Consider the following 25,528-nt stretch of genomic DNA (forward strand, 5'->3'; position numbering starts at 1 on the left):
TAATCAATTTTTTACCGAAACACCTGCAAGCATGCTTATGTCAAACAATGTAAAAGCGAAGAAGTTGTATAGGAAATTTCATTTCATATGGATTGTGTGTGTGTAGATTTAGGCTTCAACATAATTTTGTCATTTTTATATACACAGTTACCAAGCATCAATTTATATTGGCAGCGAGCGATGTTTTCATGCAGATTGCAAAAGTAGGTCGCAAAAGTTTGTTGGTAAACAAACCCCATGGGGCATGAACAAGAATAGCCGATCCGTGAGAGTACCGTTATAGTATAATAAAAACTTACGATTGGGAATAGGTAACAGATTTCACACTGTAATTTCAGTGGTGCAAATTTCAGAGAGATCTCACTTAAATTTCAGAACTATGTTTTGTCCCAGTCTATCTAATTTCATCAACATGGCTTTTCTCACTATTGTATGATCTTGAAATATACCATTGAAATTTAAAAAAATGGCATCAATTTACTTTAAATTAGGGAAAATATTGTTTCATTGAAGACTTCTTAGTAATAAAACTTATATAAAACAGAAAATCCAAAATATTTCACATCATTAGCAGTCTTCATGAAATGTGGCTCACTTTAAATTTAAAGGTATGGGGTGGTTGTTTAACTTTTTTTACAATATTTAAAATTGAAACAACAGATAATGTTTTCTTTTTAACATCTTCATGGGATTTACAAAGATTATAATCAAAAGAATTGTTATTCTTCAGATTCTTCAGATCAAAATTATAAAAGCCACATCTAGGAAAAGTAATGTATCCAAATCTGTTGATACCTTGACAACAGTAAAAACGTTTCAATTCACTGACATTCCGGTGATTTCCATTAAACAAACTAACATTTATTCACCGGTCTTCAGTGGATTTAGAACATTTTTAATAATATACATTCAAATAAAAATACTTCTTCTTTATTCGAAGTACTTTTCACAGAAATGTCGACCCTGCTTTGTCTGAATCAGTTTTTCTATTTCATAAAATAACAAATTTAATTCTTATTTTCGTCTCCGACATTCGCTTTTTCATTATTTCACTATCTTAATTTACATTTCCTTTTAACAAGGATTACTGGGTACTGTCGTTAGTTTATCTATATTTTTATGGATAACCGACTCATGAATGAAATGAAAGGGTTTGCCCAATCGTGGTAAAAAAGTGTCAATATTTTTTGCAGGTAGATTTCTCGATTCGCCCAGAATAATCTTTTTCTGTATGATTAGTAAGGTTCTAAAAAACGTTAAAGTTTGTAAAACTCCTGGCAAAACAAAAGTATTTAGGAACCAAAAAAATCTATTTTCTTTATTTTCAGTATCTGTGATTTATGCTTCAAACTAATGAGAGTCAACTTATTGTTGCTGCTAAAATCGTGTCTTGGCGTATGATACAAACGATGGCAATTTAATCCAGCCACTGAAAGGCCATACAGATGCTGTTCACTGCGTGTGCTATGCAAAAGATGGAAAGCGTTTTGCATCTGGATCTGCTGATAAAAGTGTCATCATCTTGACCAATAAACTTGAGGGAATATTAAAATATACGTAAATTTATGTCCGCACATAATGAACATTTTCTTATATATTGTGACTGTGTATAATTAATATAAAAGATTAAACCATATAATGATATATAGAAATTATGTACTTCAGATGTCTATTAGAATTAAATATATTGTTGTAGTGTATCGTTTCAGACATTACGATGCTATCTAGGATCTCGTACATGGCCTAAAGCCCAGTGGCCCATTCCTTAGCCAGCTGTGCAGTGAGAGATTTTGGTAGGTTCTTCTATTTCTTATTTTTAATTATTTCTTAGACCTATATAAGCGCTATGCCTCCTTCAGGGGCTATTCTTTTCCCCATTATACGTCCTATACTTCAAATTCCAACATATTTAAACTAAAGAAATAAAATAAGGTTAGTAAATAGATGGGCATGTGAAAACAACCTGAAACGGTACCCAAACTAAAGCAAGGTTCACATTTCATTCTAGTAAAAAGCATATACAGTATTATCTTGGCCCATTAGATGAGTAGCAAAAAGGTTTGCCAATATTTTGCTCTATGGTTAAATTAAAACTGGCCTCTATGATTTTCATTTGGTTTGTAGAAAAAAGGTGTATTATGGTTCAAGTTCAAATGTTATAATCTAACAGCACATTCAAGAGGAATGATGACAAATAGTTTTCCATTCAGAGAACGTGCATAATAATGTATGGATTGTGTTTGTTTAGGTTCATTAATGGTACATCTTTTGAATTTGGTCATTAAATGTACCGGTATATTTAATTTACAGATTTAAGCAAATCGACTTAAACTGTTGAATAATAATTTATCAGAAATAAATAAACATACCCATATGGCTACAAGATTTAACCTTAATATAAGAGATCCAATTTGTGTCAGCAATTTTAACAAAAACAACACAGACAGTCATATATGTGTTTTATGTATACGTTAAAATTGTCTTAATCAGCTGATAATTCCTAGCTAGCACAGCTTTATTTAATGTGTATATTGTTATCCACAGTGTTTGTAATCATTTGCCATCTTGTATACAATAGTATTTTATTGTTTGAAGAACAACAAAATCTGTTAACAGGTTCGTTTCATGTTTGAAGTGGCAATATACGTCCTGGTATTGTTCTTTGCTGACTCATTTCATTTACCAATAAAAAACAAATGTTGGCATATTTAACAAAATGCCTATTGTTTTCATAGCGTTCGCTTACTATGGTGCCTTATATGATGAGCCTTTTATAAAGAGCTTAACCCAAGGGCTTGTCAAAGGTAGAAAAATGATCTGTTCAAATATATGTTTGTTGACTGTTATTTCTAAGTTATTTTTATGGAAGAAAATCAGGCTTTACACTTTAGCCAAATGTTGCTTTTTATTTGCATAGGACCAGTCTATGGAAGTGTGTTTGCCAATATTTGTACATGTACATTTATATATAAAATCATCCAAACTCAGCATTCTGACTATTGAGATACATGATGATTTATATTTAAACATATTTTGGTGTTAACATTAAGAAATAAGAAACATAGTTTTTGCTAAACTTAAATTATTTTTAGAAGCATTTAATCTTTAATGTTTTATAGTTTGTTATGTGTCTGATGTTATACTTTTTATTATAAACAGTTAAATGGTTTGTTGGACAATATTTTCCGTATCAGTTTTTTATGTGTGTATATGGTAAATGTACTCTTTTATGTATCCAAAATTTCTATGAGCACTAATAGTTTTTAAGTCAATTGTTGTGCACAACTAGCATGTTAATTTACAAACTAAAATAAAAGACTAGAACTAAATGAGTTTCAACACTGTTAACAATATATAAAAACAAGAGATGTGTTTGTCAGAAACACATTGCCCCTTACTGCGCCGCTTTGATTTATTAAAAAAAATTTATCATTTGGCAGGTACTGATAATTATCTACCTTTAAAGCTTATTACTTCCCTTGAATTTGTTTTTTTATACCTTTGACCTTGGAGGATGACCTTGACCTTTCACTTCTCAAAATGTGCAGCTCCATGAGATACACATGCATGCCAAATATCAAGTTGCTATCTGAAGCGACATAGAAGTTCAGAGCATTTTTGAAACCTAAACACGAAACCAAAACGCAAAGTGTGACGGAAAGATGGACGGACGGACAGACCGACGGTCCGATCACTATGTGCCCTCCTTCTGGGGCATAAAAACATTGCATTAAAACGCAATCGAGAATGACATTATAAAATAAGTATTACGGAACTAAGCACAACTGTATTGTAAAAGGAACTATTCAAATTTTATTTCTAAACAATGCCGTATAGTGAGCAAGTATTGATGTACAATTCAATTCAAACGTTAAAACGTTTAAATGTCAACATCAAGTTTTGTCAGTAAATTCCAGCCAAATAACGGGATTTTTAAAGCATTTTTTTTTCTAATTTATGAAAGAACAACAATAACTTTCATTGTTTTCACTTGTCCCAACAGAACAGCATTTTTTTTTACTTGTCCTTACCTATATTTTGTTTGTGGGTAAAGCTTTGAACCATATCATCCTCTGCAAAATTAGTATCTCTAAGTGCTACAGCGCACATTGTAAAGGTTTCCACATTTAGTTATTTTTAAGTAGTCAGACCTTTGTTTGAAATTACACGTAAAAGCTTCTGTGTGCTAAATTTCCTACAGTTTGCATGTGATTTTCATTCAACCATTTCATAATTAAAATCTGCAAGTGCTACAGCGCATATTGTCAAAGTTTTGCAGTTGAAAAAAATGATTGATTGCTCATTATTTAATGTTGCTGGATTGATTGCTCATTATTTAATGTTGCATCTACAAGATTGTGTGTGCAACTCCTACTTACTGCATGCAAGTTGTGTCAAACTTGTACAGAATTATTATCTTAAGTTCTACAGCACTTATTGTCAAGATTATTGGGTATTTTTAAAAGTTTAAATGTCTCTTTTTTAATTCTAAGTTAACAAAGCTTTGGTGCACAACCCTCCTACAGTTTGCATGCAATTCGTGGAAAAGTTTTACAGAATAATATGCTATTGCAACAGCATATGTTGTAAAACGTTTAAGTTTTGAAGGAGTTTCGCTTTGTTTTAAAGTACATAAAAAAAGTTCTGTGTGCAACTCAGTATTTATTTTTTGCATGAAATTTTCGTTAACTTCATCGCTTAATGTTTCATTGCTTTATTTTAAGGAGTTATTGCCTTTTTTAAATTGCATAATGCCATGTTTTTTTCTTTAAAATTCGATCGCATTGGTTCTTTTATTTAAATTTTGTTTCAGCTGAGAGTGTATCTTAAAAATTGTAAGAGGTATCAACTTCGAACTTTATATGTATAGTTAGGTCTCGATGAGTGGAAGTGCAGTGCATAAGCACCAAACCTCCTGCTTTCATAATTTCAAAGTAATTGACCAAGTGCATTTTCATGCTGAAATTCTCCCAGAGCTTATTTAGGACTATGACGTATCAAGTTGAAACTTCATAGGTAGATAGTTTGCATTAATGCGAAACCCGTTCTGAAATCTGAAGTTGCATCTAAGACGTCATTTACGGCTTTAGACAGGAAAATGACAGTTCAAGTTTAATAAGGGTTAATGGTTTTATGTTCTGTTTTATCAGGGATGAGGCATATGATGTGCTAGCTGTTGCTGACTGGGGACAGAGGCTGTCATACGACCAGCAGTCTGGCAAACAGGTAATTAAAGGTGTGTTATGGCAAGTAGTCAAATTTTGGAGTTGCGACCAAATTGAAATCTCCCAATAACACGGAACAACAATGTAGTTAATCTGTTAGTAATTCATTATACAAGAAATGAAAATAACATTGGCTTTGTTTTCTTCTGTACATCTTTACACCAAAATTTAAAAGACATCTAAGCACCCTAACATGAAAAGCGTCTTAATTGTAAATGGAAATTAAATGACATACAGTTATTACCAAATTAGAACTTACATAGTTGAAGGCCCAATATTTGCTCTAAGATTAATCACTTCTATTCATATATTGGAATGGATTAGTATACACATATTTTATTCACATTTGAGAACAGTCTCGTTGCTAACCAGAAGCTGAGGGCAATATTTTCAGTCGATGTAAAAGTTAAGAATTTCGCCTTAGATGCAAAATAAAATAAAACAATCTCTATAACATAAATAGGATGATAAACAGTGCACAAACATCTCGACCGGAGCGTTAAGACACACTCTTTATAAATTCGAATGGCTTGAATTCATTTCAAACTTGCGACTAATTGTGAAAAATGAGTTGCGTCTAAGATTATGTAATAGCGAACAACTTCAATGCCTTCAGATGTTTGATTTGTTTTACCAAATATCCGGTGGGTAAATGTTAAATTTTTAACGCATTTGATAGTGCATATATGTGCACAGTACCTACTCAAACAAAAGTACTGTGATTGCTATATTAACTCTTAAATAAAGAAAGCTATAATAAAGAATTGAATATGGACATGCAGTTGCTCGTTAAAATATCGCTTCACATATACTGTTTGTTAAGCACATATAGCTTCATATCAAGTATGTCTTTACAAATACCGTATCACATAGTTCGTATTATAAATATCGCTTCGCATTATTGGTCGAATAAATTTCGCTTCACACGAAATTGGTCTATAAAAATATCGCTTCAAATAATTAATTGTGCAAACATAGCTTTATGTACACACCGTCGTATATATTTAAAAACAATATTTCATGTAAAGAAGATTTATTGAAAATAGATGCAATTAGTGATACAGAGGTGTTGACAGGCACATATTTCTTGACAAACTAATGAAACCCAAAACGATAATATATTTGTTAAAAAAACACCCATGCATGTAAGATTACGCCACAAAAAGCAAATGTAAACGAAAAGAGTAGGAAAGCTTAGTTGGACATATTTAATCAATGCCAGTTTTACGTACATTAAAAGTCGTGAAAACCTTGTATAGATATATAATTATAGATGTAATACTAGTACGTGCTAAACAACAAAGATGATATAAAATGGGACTTATTAAGCATTGACACATAGGTTAAATGTTGCTAAGCTAAGTTTTGATTGATCTCGACGTCTTAAAATACTGCTATGAAAAATGCCGTTGCTGGCTGAATAATGCATTTTTTCGAGTCAAAATATTCAAGAGGAATTATGGATGCATTAAAATCATAGTAGCCAATCCGTGTATAACACATGTAATATAATATAGCAAATAACTGGAACTGAAAAAAATATATATACAAGCACACAATGTCAGAAGGTTCAAAGGGTACATTTGAGCCACAGTTCAAAAGACAATACACCTACTATGCATTACAAAAAAAGGAAGCATAACCATGTCGAACTCAGTTGTCGTTATTAAATGCGTTCGGATGACATGACGGCATGCGCACAACGCTACTCATCCGCCTTTTCAGATTTCACTTTGTCGGATTTGACCGTCACATTGTCGTCTCCAACAGACTCCTTTTGGACAGAAGACAGTGTTTCGTAACCCGGGTTCATGTAATATGGCGGTGGCTGCGACAAGTAGTCTTTCCCGCCTACGAGGCCTGCCTTAATGTAGTCCGGGTTGTCGTATGGCGGCGGGGATTTCGAGGGAGTGTACGGGGGCAGCTTCACGTCAATATCGCCAGGAATCGCGTAAATACCGTGACTGAACCCGGTTCGAAGGTCACGGGGTTGGCACCGCGCATGCGCCGCGCTCTGTTGATTGTTCAGTCGTTGTCGTCGTTTGCAGACGAACACGACGGCCAAAATGACTGCCACCAGTATAAGAGCACCAATCGAAACTCCAACTGAAAACAACGATTTGTAAGCATCAGTTGTTGCTATCATTTCTGATTTCGACAGCTGGCATAGCTCGCATATATTAATCCGACACCGATCTTTACGCCTTTACGCATTAATAACTACCGTTACACTGATACATTTTTTTCCGTCCTGGAATCAAGTTATCGATAAAAGCTTATCGCATTAAATTTTCTACGTAACGTTATCTGTTTTTATTTTTGTCAAAATACTGTTATCCTATTGAGCAATACATTGATTACTGAATGTAGATCCGGTGGTTTCGACGAGTGTTGGGAAAAAAATCAAAAACATAAGTAGGAAACATTTCATGCTCGTAATTTACGCTCGTAAGAGTTCGTACGTATCCAGTTTATGTTGGCGGCCTATACATTATATACTTGATTCTTTCAAACAGTCACTAATTCGGCTCTGAAATACTGTGACTATGATGATATACCAGATACAAACTAGGATATGATATCTTAGCAAAGATGGTCGTCTTAATGCTAAATTAATCTACAAAGAATCTACGGAACGCACTCACCAATTAGAACCACATCTTTTCCCGGGGCTCGTGACAGCCTTTCCCGCTGTCCCTGTGGGAGCTGCTCCACAGGCGTGTCTGAAATGGATCACTTCGTACATGTATCGGGTGCATATGGAGTAAACGTGCATGTAACGGGTGCATCCATTGGTTTATTGACTAAACAATACATGTAACTGGTGAATTGATTGATCTATGGAATTAACCGTATATGTACCAGTGCATCGATTGGTCTATATTGTATGATGGTATTATATTAAGGGACTTTGGTCGTCAAAAAGCATACGGAATTACAGTTACATATCACGAAGATTGGTTTAAACTTATTTATTTTGACACAGTAACATATTCACAAGTTACATGACATTGACATAGGATTGGGCTGAAAGGCGAACCTTATTGGAGCCCTCTCCCGATAAATAATATATTTACGCAGGGCATTATGTCATGATGTCGTAGTAAATTGACAATACAAGATGCAAAATGCAACTTACAAGTCCAAAAAACATTATACAGAATGCAACGTATATACAAGTCCACTAACATTGATGGAAAGAAACATAAGCAATTGTACAGGGAAAAAGAAATAGAAACTAAGGGGGATAAAATGCAACATAAACAGAACAATAGTAATGATTTCGAGGTTGTAAAAGGTCGTGTAGAAATTTATGGATAAGAAGAGTGGCAGAGAGAAAAAATGGGTGGCGGCTAGAATCTTTTGGTTGATTTTATGAAGCGCTGAACATGGTTAAATATGATACAATTTTCATCTACAGAAAGCGAAGGATTGCCAAACAGAAAAACATATAGTGATGGAGAACATATCTGCGATACACTATTTATAAGCTGAGCTCGTTCTACACTGAACTTAGCACAATGAAAGAAAAAGTGGTTGCAGTCTTCAAATTCGTCACAAGAAATGCAGTTAGGCGAGTCATAAATGTTTTTTCTAAAAAGATGGGCAGCAAGAGAACTACAATTGGTGCGAAGACGTGTGTGTAAAATTTGAAGAAGCCCATGGTAAAAATGTTTTTGACTACCGGAAGGTTCAGTGTTAGTATTCAACATATTTTTTAATGCGGCAATAGATGGTGCATTTTGAATATGATTTGGAAAGGAATTGAAACTGGTGATGGTTGAGGGTAGAAATGTGTTCTTATAGAATGATGTTCGGAAGTTGAGGTTTTGAATGTCGCTTTTATTTCTTAAAGAGTACGGGGCAGACTGACCTACTGTAAGCGGGACAAGGTTAGCAAGGTAATCAGGGAACATGCGAATTTTTCATTTTGTAAAACATAATGAGTTTGTGTTTATTTCTCCTAGATTCTAAAGATTCCCAACCGATTTCTGATTGAAGTATGTCAATAGATACTAGTTTTATCGTGCCAGTAGCAACTCTTGCTGCTTCGTGTTGATTATATTTTTTTCGAGCTAATATTTTTCGGCCTGTGTGCAATTGTCGAATAGGATGTCTTCGTATTCGAGAATTGGACGAATAAACGAGATGCATATAGTTTCAAGGGATTGTCTATCAAGTTTAAAATTAAGTTTTCTCCTTACGTTTATTTGTTACCAACACTTTTCTTTTATATAATTAATATGGATTGACCAATTTAAATTTTCTTTCAGAATTACATCTAAGTGTTTGTGAGAAGAAACTTCTTTAATTGGAGTATTATTCATAATGAGTGTAGGGTGAGCATGGTCGTGTGTGCTTCTAGATATAAGCAAAGATTCTGTTTTGTTCGGTTTGAAATTTACTAGCCATTTAGACGCCCAGACGGATAGATTTTGTAAATCATCGTTCAGAGTGTTTGCGGCATGAGTTGGATTTTCGACAATGATTGAAAGTGATGTATTATCAGCAAATAATCTAACGTTTGCACACATTTCATTAACAATGTCATTGATGTAAATAATAAATAACAAGGGTCCTAGTATAGAGCCCTGGGGGACACCGGCAGGTGCGACATTCGACTGAGAACACGAACATGGTAGGATATGGTATGCCACAATCTATCAAAAGCTTTCGATATGTTGCAAAATACTACTCTGACCTCTTTCCCCGAATCAAAAGCTTTGGCAAACATATTATAAAGATACGTTAATTGGTTTGTTGTGGAATCGCCAGGTAAAAAAATCCGATTGGTACGGCGTTAGGATATTGTAGTCATGCAAGTAATTGAACGTATGCTTGAAAACTATTTTTTCGAAGGCTTTTCCAATTGTATTTAGTAATGATATTGGACGGTAGTTATTTACAAGACTCGGGTCGCCGGATTTAAAAATTGGAAAACATTTGCGCTTTCCAGATTGACGGGAAGGATCCCGTGCGAATGGAATAGTTGAAGAGCGTACTCAGAGGACCAGACAATTCTAAGGACAATGCACGGAGCAATCGATTATTTAGTCCATCAGGACCAGAAGCTTTTCCTAGAGGCATTCCCTTTAGAACTAGTTCTACTTCATATGGTTCAAGAATAAGTTGACTGAGGCTTGATTGGGTTCTGTTTGTGACTCTCGGTAATGTTGGTATTTGGCAGTGGTCAATACTTGACTGGGATGTAAAAAAAAATGTTTAAAATATTTGCTTTGTCGAATGTATCATCAATTATTTTGTTGCCATATTGGATTGGTAGTATTTTGGAATTACCCGAGGATTTAATGAAGAATTTTAATGTGGTCCACCAATTTTTTTGGAACTTTTGCTACTTGATTTTAATGTTTCGGTCGGTTTGTTAAAATAATTTCCTTTCAAGGATTTTATAAATTCTGTCGTTATGTTTCTAATCGTTCTAAATTTTTGCCATAAAAATGGTGTATTAATATTTTTTGTTTTTACGATAAGCGCGTTTTCTTTTCTGAATATAACGCCGTATATTATTGTCTAGCCAGGGTGGGTCATTATTACGAATGAGGACATCTCTGTTAAGTATACATTGACTGATAATTTAATTATGTTGTCAGTTATGTTTTTTTGCATAGATGTCAATGTTTTCGTTTTGTAATGAGTCCCAATAAAAATTGGAAATATCATGACGCAGTTTAGAAAAATCGCCCTTGTTAAAGAGCCAGACGTGTCTTGAGTAAGTACGTTTTCGATTTTTATGAAGTTTTAATAGAGCATAAACAGGACAATGATATCTTGTCGTTTGGGTTAGAAATGGGTCAGCAACACCACTAAAAAGAATGCTGTTTGGGTTTGATGTTAATATGAGATCTAATAAGCTTGTCGAAGATTCCGAAAAGTGCGTGTTTTCAGAAATTACTTGTGTAAGTGAGAACTGATCACATATGGACTTAAGCTTAGATGCTGATGTCGTGACATTGGCATTCAGGTTAAAATCGCCAGTTATAATAATGTCTTATACCAGTATCGAAAGCTAGGTGTATTGAGTCTGTGAGAGCGGAATTGTTGTTGGGGTGTGGTATTTGGGGTCTGTTAAAAGCTCCAAACAGCAGAAGCCGGTTCATGACAGTTATTTTAATTAAAATACATTCAACACCAATTATTTATAAATCATATCTCCGCCTATGAAAAAGGTTTTCTTTGATATAAACCGCTACATCCCCCTGTCTATCCTGACGGTCTTTGCGTTCGGGAACTTTGAAAGAGTTCATCAGAAGTTCTGTACTCGGAATATCATCATTAATCCACGTTTCAGTGAAGGCAAGAATGTCGAAATCGTTCAATTCAGTAAAAAGGATATCCAGCTTGGGAAGTAGACTCTGAACATTGTAATGGACAAATGAGAAATAGTGTTTTAGGTCAATGTCGGAATCGACAGAGGAAGTGATGGAGGAGATTGACGATGTCCGAGACGTCGATAGTGGGCCTAGATTTGGATGGACATCGCCTGATAGCATTAGGATAAGAAAAACAACCAGTGAGTTCGTAAGCAAGCATGTAACCGCTTGGTAAACAGAGTGTTTTGCAGCTGGGCTTCACTTGGTGGGAATCGGGATCGCCTGGAATATGGCATATGAAACTTGATATGGCATGTTGCGTAGCAACAAGATATATAGAGAAGGCAGACCGGGTATTTTGATGACAATGAATGGCGATCATTAAAAGTGTTAAAAATCTGAAATTTCGGGATTCTCAAGCTGGCTTTGACTTTCCTTGGTTTCATGTTACTCCGCTGGGGATGATGTAGGGAAGGAGAAGGAGATGATCTAGCAGGAGTATGATGTTAACGAAAAGAGACAAGAGATAGTGAGCCGACATACAAGAGAAGACAGTAAATGAAGTAAATGATGAGTGATAATATTTGAATAAACATTAGGAGTGTACAATACATGTATATACATGTATTTAACACAAGCGCATGCAGTCGTTAATAATTTGAGTTGCTTCAAATTAATGTTGTTTTAATAATGGCATATTTTGGAAACGTAAATGAACAGGATGCTCATTGAGTACATAAAGAACCACATATTTATTAATGTTAGGCAGTGAAATTTTAATTTAGATTAGTTTGCGATAGGAAATCCATACTTACCGTTAAACAATTTATAAAGATTTTAGGACGAGTTTTTTGTAGATACTTGAATGTGTATTTCATAAGCGGGCAACTGATACTTAATTTAAATAAAAAGTTTCATTTTAACATACTTCGAAGCGCCACGTCAATACTTAAAACATTGGTTTTGACGTATTAAATATGTTTTGTAAGAAATTAATGATTTTAATTTAAGAAAATATGGTAAAGAATTTTGACACGGCAGTTAATTTCGTTGTAAGAGAGCCAATTAATACTTGTTCAATAACTAGGATACAGGGTATCTTAAGTATGCAAATGTTGGCTTGTACAATACTTAAACAGGAAGGACACAAAGTATTAGTACAAAAAGGGTTGCTTATATGACGAAGATTTTGTAGTGCACAAAATAAATTTAAAGAAAAATAGAAGAAATGGTATTCATAATAATCACACAAAATGAGAATTACTGCTATTTAAGACATAATTCGTGTACGTTATAGTTTGTTGTCGAAATAACCCACGGCTGAAGTTTAGATGCGTAGAGATTTGAAACCACGCATCTAAACTTCCGGCCGTGGATTATTCGACAACAAACTATAACGTTCACGAATTATTTCGATTCTAACGCGGTTTTTACTTAACATTTGTACAATGTATCTTATTTTTCTTGTGTTCTATTGTATGTGAAGTTCCGCTCATAAAAATAACTTTCGGCTGTTCTATCGATCAGATCTCCGCCCTAAATAACAGCCACTCTGGACTATTACGCTGGTTGAAAATGTATCGGCATGTTTTGTTAAGTTACAGCGCGTGCTTTAAGTGTATTAGCCCCGCCCATAATTATTGCAGAATAAATAGACGATTTTCTTCTTTGTTTATATGAAATTTGGCAACAGCCGTGTTAGAATGTAGTATACGGTATATCATTAATATTCGGTACAAAGCGTGAGAAAATTATTCATCTACTTATGTGCCAGGCCCCGTGAGTAAATTATACATCTACTCATGTGCCAGGCCCCGTGGGTAAATTGTGGGTAAATTATAAATCTACTCGTGTGCCAGGCCCCGATTTTTCGAAAAAGTTAACGCCTGTTTAACAGTATTAGCGTGCGCCATTTTTTTAATTTTATTTTGTATTTAAATCAAGTTTGCCAAAAACAAATTAAATGATTTCATTAAAAATTGTATATGAACTGTACAACAAAAATAGAATTGTGTACATCATCATCAACTTTAAAACAGTATCATGAATCAATTAAATACGGGACTTCAACCCGTTTCTATTATTCTTAAACTAAGCTTTACTATTTTTGAGAATTCGGGGCTTGTAAATTGAAATTTATATCTCTTTACTTGGAGAGCTGACGTAAATGTTGAAGTCGCAACGTCCCTCGTTCATCTCATAGTCCCAGATCACGTAGCTGAGGGAGTATTTTCCCGCGGCTAGGGGCTGCCTGTAGCGCGCGTCCGGGCACTTCTTTCGGACCACGCCCACATTGTCCGAGTACACGGGGTCGCTCCACTTGGGCACCTCGTAGTCCATCACGTAGATGTCCTTTGGACAGTTCTTGAACACTGGCGCTATAGTGTCTGCAAAATAACAGTACGTGCACGATATAGCTCGGAACTTCAGGATTTCAAGGGCCTATCTGGCAGATGTTGAAGAAGCATATTACAGTACGAATATCTCTTCGCAAATATCCGACTGGTGTGAGCAAATCTCATCAAATATCTGTTGCTATTTCAAACAACGTATTGATGATCGATTTTACTACATATTCTGCATATAAAATAAGCGTCTATGTACTTTTTTCGTGCTTGTTTTTACTTTGGACGATATGTTAACGACAATTTATGTGGAGCATTGAAATGATTTTCATAACATTCGAAAACAGTCCAAATTGATTAATCTTTCAGATCAGGAAAGATATAAAATACATTTACAGTTGCTGCCGTTGTGGTGGTAAAAGTGGTTACTGTTTGGGAATAATATTAATTTACAAAGTGGTTACTGCAGGGGAGGTAACGGTGCTTGCTGCTGGGGAGGTAAGTGTTTTCCGTGTGGAGGTAATAGTGGTTACTTTAAGGAGGGAGGAGGTGGAGGGTAATCGTGGTAATCGATAGGCAGGTAACCGAGTTATCCTGGAGAAGTAATGGTAGTTACAGCTTAAGAGGTAAATGTGGTTACCGATTAGGAGATAATAGTAATACCGATTACCGCTAGAAAGGTAAAATTTAATACCGCTGAGAAGGTATAAGTGCTTACAGCTGAGGAGGTTTAATGCCATATAAATGTACATTTCTTTGTTATTTATGCTCACATACAGTGAGGTTTCAAAAACATGCATATGTTGAATTTGCACTACAATCAAGGATCGTCGAGGAATGAGTTCTAAAATATATGAACTACATTTCGCCACTTCAGCATAACAAGGCTTTGTGAACACTAACATTCCTTAGGTGACAACTAAATACATTGAACATCGCATGTTCTAAAAAGCAGTTTACCACGAAGGACTGCCTCGAATGTGCACTCAGCAATGTCCGTAAGTCCTCGAACCGTAGCCTTGACCTTGATAGTGCTGCGGAGAGGATCCGAGCATGCGCAGTGACGGATTAATTCTGGACTGAATGCAACCTAGAGTCAAACAAGTATGACGATATTTCCTATGCTGTTATTGAACAAAAACCACTCAAAAGAATGTAAAACAACTGGAATACGCGCGACAATGCATTGTTTACTCCAACAATCAGTTTTGATTGATTCTAGAATGGCACAGTCCCTATTTTTTGGATATATTAAACATTCTTAAATGATAAATACACACTTGTCAATATTTCGAAAATAATCGTTTTTAAACTACCCCTTAAACAATGCTAAATGAACCACAAACTGTGAATCTTTGTACACCAAGGGGCATATAAACAAATTATAAATCCCTGACAAACCAGAATAAAAGTTTTCTTTTCTTTCTTTTTAAAACAACATTTTAGACCAAATAGGATGGAACTAGTATTTGCATTATAAGCGTTATTTTTAAATACGTTTGTGTTCAAAGCTATTAATGCGAATATAATGCATACTCAACTGAACGCTTGCTATCACCTTTTATAATTTCGATTTATAAAAATATATTTTCCTTCGGTAAAATGTCCTATAAAACGATTTCTGCAAAGTTATATTTTCATAATGTTAGCGGGCAAGGACTTTTATTCCCACGCATTGGAACTCAAAATCTAGACAACGCCACTTACGATAGGTTCTCTATCGTAGCCGTTGGAAGCGGATACCCGTGTATTCGAGACGGTGAATGTCTCGGTATTGCCGGAAGTGGTGTTCAGGATCACCGTGTTGCTCGGACAGATAATCCTAGGGGGACGAGCAGTATCTGGAAAAGACACAGAGCACACTTTTTTAATTGCGGTACTGATGAATAACTTAAAATAGTTTATCATGAAAAAGTGGATAAAAAGATCATCGTGAATGTACATTTTAAATATTACGTGATGGCTATGCTAAACATATGTGTTCCATATAGTGTCCGCTTCACAGTTGTCGGTTGGATAAACACAATTCTTAAATCGGAGGTTTAAATTTTCATTATATTGTGTTTAACAAAAGAATATTGAGATGCATTATGCATAATATATATATATATATATATATATATATATATATATATATATATATATATATATATAAAGAGTAAGTTTGCCTTACGAGGAAACGATATTGGATATTCGTTCAATAAGATTATCTTGGCGATTGCAATGTGTTTTTAAAGGGATCTTTTCACGCTTTGGTAAATTGACAAAATTGAAAAAAGTTGTTTCAGATTCGCAAATTTTCGTTTTAGTTATGATATTTGTGAGGAAACAGTAATACTGAACATTTACCACGGTCTAATATAGCCATTATATGCATCTTTTGACGATTTTAAAACCTAAAAATTATAAAGCGTTGCAACGCGAAACGATTGAATAATTTGGAGAGTTCTGTTTTTGTCGTTAAATTTTGTGAAACTAAGAAGATTGCTTATATAAAGTATAAAATACGTGAAGTATGTACGCTCGGCGGAATAGCTCAGTAGGCTAAAGCGTTTTTACTTCAGGACTCTGGCAGGACTCCAGGGGTCAATGGTTCGAAACCTGGTCCGGGCAATGTTCTTTTCCTTTTTTTAATTTTATTCTTGATTTTTTACTGGAGCTTTTACGATCCAATTTTTACATTTATCGATATAAAGCATTTAATGAATAAGTGAAAAAAATGCCAAAATCTGTGAAAAGGCCCCTTTAATATATAAACTATAAAAAGTAAATGTATAATCAATATTACAATTGACAAGCAAAAATTTCAGAATAAGATTTTTTACGTGAACCAAATTCTCACCACCACACGAGGGGCAGCATTCTCCTGGCATGGTAACCCAGGAATCTTGCTCGCAAGGGAGCGGCGCGCAACTCATCGAGCGGCAAGGGAGGAATCCGTCCGGCTGGCAGGTGCAATCCTGAAAAGGGGAATTGCGGTTTCCGAACCAGTGTCGAGGCGTTTATGAAATACGGATTATACATGGAAAGACAGAAATGAGAAACCCTACAAACTATGAATTAATCTATAGACGCAGGTTACGGTGGCCTAGACAACCTTTACCAAATAATTTAATATTACAAGAGCAGTATATGCACGCCGACACCGACATTTGATTTAGAAGTATACTTTGTTGATGAATAATCAAGCTAAAATTATAATGCCAGCAAAATCAAAAAAGTCAACTAAAGATACAAAAACACAATATCACCGTCTTGCCCAACACTTCGTTTTAACATTCATGTGCCGATATTACTGTGTTTAATACGAAGGCAGTATGTGGTGAAAATGGAATAACACCACATGATATGCACAATGAACATAAAGTATATAAACTAACTGTGCAAGAATCGGGTTTGTAAATCTGGCCTGCCATAAGCCGGGTACCATCATTTGCAGTGCACACTTCAACTGGTTTTCGGCACACCGTTTTGCAGCCCTCCTTGCAACAGACCTGGTCCCCGGAACAATCAGAGTTGCTATAGCATTCTTCGCCACAACAGTACGGTTGAGTTCCGTTGTATGACGGACAGGTTCCCGGCTGGTTAACTGGAAAATTTTACAAGTACTTCATCATAGACAGCTCCTCAGAATGCCTAGCAATTTTACAGTGTTGTGGCTTCTCGCAAAAATGGTTGCGGTCAAAAGTAAAATTATATGAACTCTTGAAGCACACTGGTCATTTAATTTATGTTCTAAATGATTGAGGATTGCATTTTCCATCAGTCTGTTGATCTTAATCAAGCACCTGCACGGCCTGTAATATATGACACACATTCCTTTCTTACAAAGACATTTTTGGTTGAAAACCAAATAAGCATGTCAGAAACTTCCATTAATCATACCGATAATTATACCGATGGTCTCTGGAATGGTATATCAGTTTGATACAATCCATTTTCAGCCACCGCTACTACAATACTTACAGCGTTTCTCACAGCTGTCTCCCACATACTCCGGGGTGCAGACACAGTACTCGCGCCTGTCGTCACGCAGACATGTTCCTCCGTTGAGGCAAGTCCGGCATGTCGCTGAAAGCAGTTCCACACAATAGAAACAGCAGCAGCTGTGAGAATAACGACCCATTTGACAATCAACAACTTAACATAGTCTTAAAACGTACCTTTAAAACAAATTTTGAAAAATCGTGATTTTTTAGAGATTAAATCATTAGATTAAAATTCACACAGAACACAGTTTGAGTCCGGGAAATGATCCACTTACAAAGCTCGCACTGATCGCCGTAATGACCCTCCGTACAGTTACAGAAAGGCTGTCCGTCGCGCACCGTGCATTTGCCGCCGTTCATACAGTTACATACGGCTGAAAATAAAGACAGGATAATACTATGCGAACAGGCCCATGTAGTGAACTAAACAAGAGACGAACGAAAGCTTGAAAACTTATTAAATTCAAGTTCAACATATAAGATCTAGCTATGGATTATCATTAATTTACCAGTATTTAGGCTATATTTCCATAAGCATTGTTCTAAGAATTGGGGAAATTCTAAAACTATAAATAGTAACGTGGAACATTAATATATGACATAATTGCGTCATTTAAGAATCATTTTAAAGTATAATACGTTGTTTACTCATAAATCTGTTTATAGCTATATTATTTGTAACATTAAGTATCAAAATAACAAAGGATAAACATACGAATTTCACACGATTGTCCAATAAATCCTTGTGGGCATTGGCAATCAATCCCATAGGGCTTGCCTCCGTTCTCACACTGCACAGCACCGCTACTAAAGTTGCCTGAATAAGAATATACGTCGAATCGGAGTAACAATTAAAATAATTTTATAATCGTTTAGAAAATATTATAAAAAGCAGTAAATTGGCACATACACGTAAGCATGTGCATAAACGAACCGAACGATGTCTGTTTGGTGACCGCATATTGGATATTGTGCGGTCACCTAACATGCATCGTGCGGTCACCTAACAGACACCGTTTGGTCACCTGGGTGGCACCGTGTGGTCATTTAACGGACACCGTTAGGTCACCCAATCTTTAATTTTCGATCACCGCACGTACATCATTCGGCCACCAAACAGACACTGCGCGGACATCTTACGGACACCGTGCGCTTAACTACCGGACATTGTGCAGTCAACTTAATGACTCCTATTAGATAGAAAATCAAAGCGCTGAAGGGGCTTAAGTTGTTCGCTATTGCATAATTTAAGAAGCAACTCATTTTTCAAAATTAATCGCAAGTTTGGAATGAACACACGCCATTCAAATTTATAAAGAGTGCGTCTTAAAGCACGGGTCGATATGTGTGTGCACGTTTTATCATCCTATTTATTTCATTGAGATAACTTAAACAAAATACCAACAACATGGCCCTTTTTAACGTTCTAAAAGCATAGAAAGTATGATGAAAATGGTAAGGAAAACTTCGACGAGTAGGTCACGCGAGTTGTGTATCGTGTTATTTCTTGAAATTTGAACCAGCACTTGTGAAATATGTCAAGATATGTACATTTCCAGAAAGGAAATTCATTTCTGCGTTTACAGAGTTCATGAAAATCGCTATATATATATATGTATTATGTATTTATTTATTTTATTTTTGATATTGAAATGATTTTTTCAGAGAAGTTAATTTTTCGATTTAGTGTGATTATATGCATTCAAACTGATGTTTGACTAATAATTATCAAAGCCACACGCTTACTTACCACCTGTAGTGCGGATGCGGCAGATGCGGCGGTTATCAGGTTTATCGTAGATAAGAGAGAACTGGCTTGTGACGCGTGGTACTCACCTTAGTTGTTCGCAAGCAACAAAAAAATGGCGGTTAACTAACAGACACCAGACTGTCACTTAATTGACTTCGAATAGACATCGCGTGGTAATATAAGAGACATTATGCAGTTATCTGATGGATATCGTTTGGTTTTCTAAAAGACACCGTGTGGTAACCTCATAGACAGTGTGCGGTCAACAAAAGGGCACCGTATGGTCACATAACGAACGCCGTTCGATCAACCAACAAACAGCGTGCGTTAAACAAATTGACAGTGTGCTTACCTATTAGACAAAGTGCGGTGACCTAACGGATACTGTATGCTCACCTAATAGAAAACCTGTGGTAACCTTTTGTCACAGAATGGACACCGTTTGATCAGCGTTTGTACATAGTTCGGTGAACTTATGGAAACCGTGTGGTAACTCAATGGACATCGCGCGGTCTGCTACTTATTGACCATGTTCGATCACCATACTTGTGCATTGTGTGGCAAACCGAACGACTGATATGTGTATCGATTGATTTGTATTAATTCTAGATTTAATTTGTCCTTATATTTTATAATGCCGTACGAATATGGCAATGTTATCGCTATACATGTATCGCCACAAGATGCTCGTGTTTTTTTAATTTCCTCCTCTAGATTTCAGTCTCAATTGGAACGTATTATAATCTTCCTTATTCATTAAAATGTCAAGTAAATAACATTGAATTATATTTGAACAAAACAAACGCTCCTAAACTTCCTCATTTATAAGCTTGCACAGTCTGTGTGTTCAAATAATTATATATACCAGTTACAACTCGAAAAGTCTAACAATTATACTTAAAGTATCACGCAATCAGTTAAAGGGAAATTTACAACAAAAAGAGTTTGTCTAAAGTATGCTAGTATTAACTATACAGAACGGTATTATAGCTGTTGTAGTATGGTTTACCATCTATCATAAATGATGTTTTAATAACGGTAGGACAAGTACCAAAACATATTCTTTGAATAAAGTTCATACGTATGTAAACATTTATCAATTAAGAATTCGCCAGAATTTAAATTTGGAACGGTCAAGATCCACATCAACTGGATTCGGCATGTCTTCAATAAAACATTTTCAGACGATTTATATTTTTATCTTTTAACGTATTATGGTACTGAGATATTAAGATAGTACTGCCCCACTTAATTTATCAATATTTTTGGAATGAGAAACCACGATTATTGAGAAGAATATTTAAATTTCGCAACAGCAATCAGGATGTAATTTGAATTATTTTGCATCCTTATTGATACGCATTTTAGGTCCTGTTATGAATGCTATATTCAGTATTTACCGGTAAACAATTTGTTTAGAGATAAGATATACCGGTTCCGTGCCTTGAAGCGATATTATTTGCGTTGTTGAGATATATTTTCAAATGTCCATACACATTAAGTACACACTTGAAATGAACGTCAAGTCCTTACGTATGAATGTTTGTTTATGAACAAAATGAGTTATATTAAAATATTTGCATAATGTTTTAGATATATTCAAGGTCTGCACAGAAATACACTGTATGACAAAAGTTTGTGACACTATTTAAGCTGAAATAAACATGATTTTAACGGCTCGGATTCAGAGCACGCAGTTTCGTCCGTTATGACTACAGTCGTTTTAAAACACTAAAAAGCCCATTGCAAAAACATTTATTCAAATTTATTCTGGAAGTAAGCTGTATATCAGAAAGATTTCACCCAAAAAAGAAAATATGTTTGGACACAATGTTGCTATATACATTATGTTACTCATTCGCACAGTGGTAAGAACGAAAACTTACTGCATCTTCCATATATGTCTCTGGTGTAGCCATCGCAACATCGGTCGTAGCACTTGTAAAGCGTGCAATACTTTTGGGTGTAGCACATCCTGCGAGAGAGAACGGGAAAAAGTATCAATTTGGTGGTAAATATATAGATCAACATCTTGTATGGTATGTAGGGTATAGATGTCAGTTGGACTCCAGGGATAAATCTTAACTGAAGTACACTCTGTATCAAGTTTTTCGCGTTAGAGAAAATGGATTCTTTTGATGATTAAATGCAAATGTTACAGGCGAATATGGTCCCAGGTAATTGTGGTTCTAGACGTTTCTTTGCTTAGATGGTTGATTATGTTAAAAGAAACACAATCACAACAGTTTTTCTACTGTCAAAAAGGGACGCGAACGTTTCTGATAATACCTGCACTGTCCATCATTTCCAAAGTAGGTGACGTCATTAATCAGCATCATTATCATGTTCTCCGTTGTACTCCGGAGCTTCGATGTTCTGATTCCGGAAGTAGTCACAACACGCAACCTTGATGCAGATAAAGTTACCAGACGACAGCGCTGAGCAGACGTGAGTTTGGTTGTTGACGCTTGGACAATTTTCCGGTTTCTGATCGTACCACAAGCTTGAAAATAAACAAACGATCCAGCATAGGATATCTCCTACAGCGTACGCCTGTTTTGGGATGCAGTACATGGTATGGGTATTAAGACAAGACCATAAGAAAATTAACAAAAAAATGAGAGGTATACATGGCTGCTTTATTTTTGTCCAATCTTTTTAAGAAGTCGGAACCAGTCAAATATTTGCGCGGAGGTGAAGTTGAGAAACTAAGAACCATTCAAATCTCTTTATTTGTTTAGTTCCTATCTTGCTGTTCATTTGGCTGTAAGGGATTTTTACATAAGTTTGAAACATATATCTTTATATGAATTTGCATTTGTTAAGACATGCGTGGCATTCGTAACATGCCGTTGCATTCTTGAAACAGCTAGGACACGAATAGGTATGAATCAAATCGAACGAATAAGCAGTCAGTGTTCTTCACTGCACATCGCTGAATCGGAAAAAAAACGAAATAAATCAATGTGCATGTTTTATACTTTATATCATGTTTTGAACAGGATGTGCACATTATTTCATGAAAAATCTCATATCCACTAAAGCGAAATGCATTTCAATGCATTTAGGATGTGTTTTTGCGTGTCCATTTTCGATCTGATAAAAAAACACTAGTCACATATTACAAATTGAGCAAAACGCCAACACGAAATATTTGCGCCGATAACACGATACAGTGGACGGACAGTGCGAGTAGAATATGCCGCCTTCTTCAAAAGGGCCGTAACAAATACCAACAGTCATTTATAGCGAGCAAATTTGCTCTTTAACTTCAACCATCAAAAATACGTACATATGCATAAAACAATACACCGCCTCGGAAAAATAGCAAAACATATCAAATGTTAAATTAACTTTTAAACTAGAGCTGTCTCCATAGGATAACATATTCCCCCGAAAAACGCTTTGATAGAGGTTTTTCGAAACCTATAGGCGGACCCTAAGTTCAAGGTCAAGGTCAAAAGGGTCAAAATGTGTGTGCTTATGGAAAGGCCTTGTCCATATACACATGTATACCGAATATGAAGGTTACATCTGAAGCGACATAGAAGTTATGAGAATTTTTCGAAGCCTAAACGCAAAGTGTGACGGACAGACATATGGACAGACGGACGGACGGACGGATAGTGCGATGACTATATGCCCTCCTTCGGGGCATAAAAACTAAACATATATCCACAGAAGACATAAATTAAAATCAGTAAAATAAAAATCCACCCTCCCACGTTAGTTTAAAAAAAAGTGCTTTAGAGTGTATACAGTTCTAGACACATATTTATGCCGTTGCGTTACCACTGACCCCTGGACTCCTGGCGTCTACCACTCGGTATCCGTGCTCATACAATGAAGGATGTTTTTTTTATACATTATATAAGCAATCCTCGCAGTTTTAAAAAATATAACGACAACAACAGAACTCTCCAAATTATTCAATCGGTTCGCGTTGCAACGCTTTATAATTTTCAGGTTTTTAAATAGTCAAAAGATGGATACAATTGATATTATGAGCATGGTAAATTTTAAGTTTTTTTTACTGTTTCCTAACAAAAATCATAACTAAAACGAAAATTTGCGAATCTGAAATAACTTGATTTTTATTTTGTTAATTTACCAAAACGTGAAAAGGCCCCCTTTAATATACTTACTATGACAATAAATACAACAATCTTCAACATGTTATTTGCCTTATGTAACATTTTTCGGAACGCTTAGTACATTTAACACCATCGTTGGTCTTAATGTTCTAGATACAAAACAACCGTTTTATGTTTTCATTTCTAAACGCTCGAATGAAACGAACTTTCGATACAGCTAGCTATATTCAAGGACCGATTTGTTATAAAGTCTATTCTTTAGTAAGTTAAAAATAACCATGATAGTCACGATTTCTACCCGAACAAACCTTGCGTAACAAGAAATCCAACAGTTAAATAACAACAAATGCCCTATAAATCATCTCCGGCTGTCAGGCAATTGTAAATATTTAATGTCGATACAAAACTATGTGAGAGCTTTAAAAAAAAGGTTAAACAAGAGCTGTCAGAAGACAGCGCACTCGACTATTCGAGTGCATTACAGTATAACGTAAGCAATCATGGTAAAATTGTTCATATTCAATATGGTCACGGTAATATAGTCATATTCTAAGTGGAAGAGGACCATAATTGAAACATGTTGATCGATCGCTTATGTTAAAAGAAATTGTACTTTATAGACGATTCTGAGTTCAGGTATATTTTCCACAATCTATTGAACAATTGTAAAGACATAAAACAAACTTATAAGATTTGATTTCAAGTTTGATAGCAAAAGCTTGGGAAGGATGGTTGGACGGTCCTTAAAAAATAAATAAATTAATAAATATTTGTGGGTTTTTTATGCTTCAAAACAAAATCTTTTTTGGTGGGGAGGGGGTGTGGTGGGGGATGGGAGGGGGTTATAATGTGGGGGTATGGTCATTTATTAGATGATCTTTCAAAAATAACAAAAAAAAGGAAAACAAAATTATTATTTTTTTTTGGGGGGGGGGGATTCGGGGGTGGGGCCATGAGGGTGGTTTGGGTGGAGTCCACTGTGGTGTGTCAGGTAAGTGTTGTTTTGTCTAAGTATGAACCAAATATGATCATAAATTAAGAAGTTATGACAATTTAATAAAAATTGTATTAATTTGACATTGAGGGTAAAGGTCATTCAAAGGTACCCTCATGATAGTAAGAAAGTATTTGAAGTTTCGACAGAAATAGCCTTGATACCTTAGAAGTAAAGTGGATCGAAACACAAAATTTAACAAAATATTCAAAGTTACTAAGACAAAAAAGGCCATAATTCCATTAAATGCCAACCAGAGTTATGTAACTTGCCCTGTACAGTCCCCTAACGATAGCTAGCGAGTTTTCAAGGTCTGAAAGCAATAGCTATGATACTTTAGGAGCAAAATGGATCAAAACACAAAACTTAACCAAATGTTAATTATCTAAGTATAAAAGAGTCCATAATTCTGTCAAAATGCCTGTCAGGGTTACATAACTTTGCCTGCACATTCCCCTTATGATAGTTAGTATGTGTTGCAAGTATGAAAGCAATAGCTTTTTGTACTTTAAGAATAAAGTGAACCTAAAACAAAAAATTAACCAAATTTTCAAATTTCTAAGTATAAAAAGGGAACAACATGCTTTGATACAGTTGTCTGCACTTTTTTATAGATTTGGGTCATGTTGGTAAAGAAGTAGGCAAATATAATTAAAAGCAATATGACAAGGAACATAGACAATATTTGAGGTGGTACGCCAACTTAACATAGATATAGATAATATGCATTCTCTAAGTGAAAAAAGGGCATTATTCTTACAAAATGCTTGATACAGTTGGATGCTTTGTTTATAGGTTG

The 25,528-nt window shown here is 35.3% G+C and overlaps 2 protein-coding genes across 2 annotated transcripts in view; both read right to left on the reverse strand.

Moving 5' to 3' along the window:
• LOC127852550 (uncharacterized) overlaps positions 1–25,528 on the reverse strand; it is a 210,728-nt gene that overhangs the window by 116,311 nt on the left and 68,889 nt on the right. The window lies entirely within an intron of this gene.
• On the reverse strand, positions 6,242–22,144 carry LOC127852878 (cysteine-rich motor neuron 1 protein-like; the record flags this gene model as incomplete). The annotated part of the gene is given in 12 exon segments (XM_052386904.1): positions 6,242–7,331; positions 7,871–7,948; positions 13,708–13,944; positions 14,863–14,992; positions 15,610–15,743; positions 16,745–16,862; positions 17,283–17,491; positions 17,869–17,973; positions 18,167–18,265; positions 18,607–18,708; positions 21,528–21,616; positions 21,931–22,144. Coding segments are annotated over 12 exon segments (1,758 nt in total). The 3' UTR covers positions 6,242–6,930.

The sequence above is a fragment of the Dreissena polymorpha genome, chromosome 12 (genome assembly GCF_020536995.1).
Source record: "Dreissena polymorpha isolate Duluth1 chromosome 12, UMN_Dpol_1.0, whole genome shotgun sequence".
Classification (NCBI taxonomy): Eukaryota; Metazoa; Mollusca; class Bivalvia; order Myida; family Dreissenidae; genus Dreissena; species Dreissena polymorpha.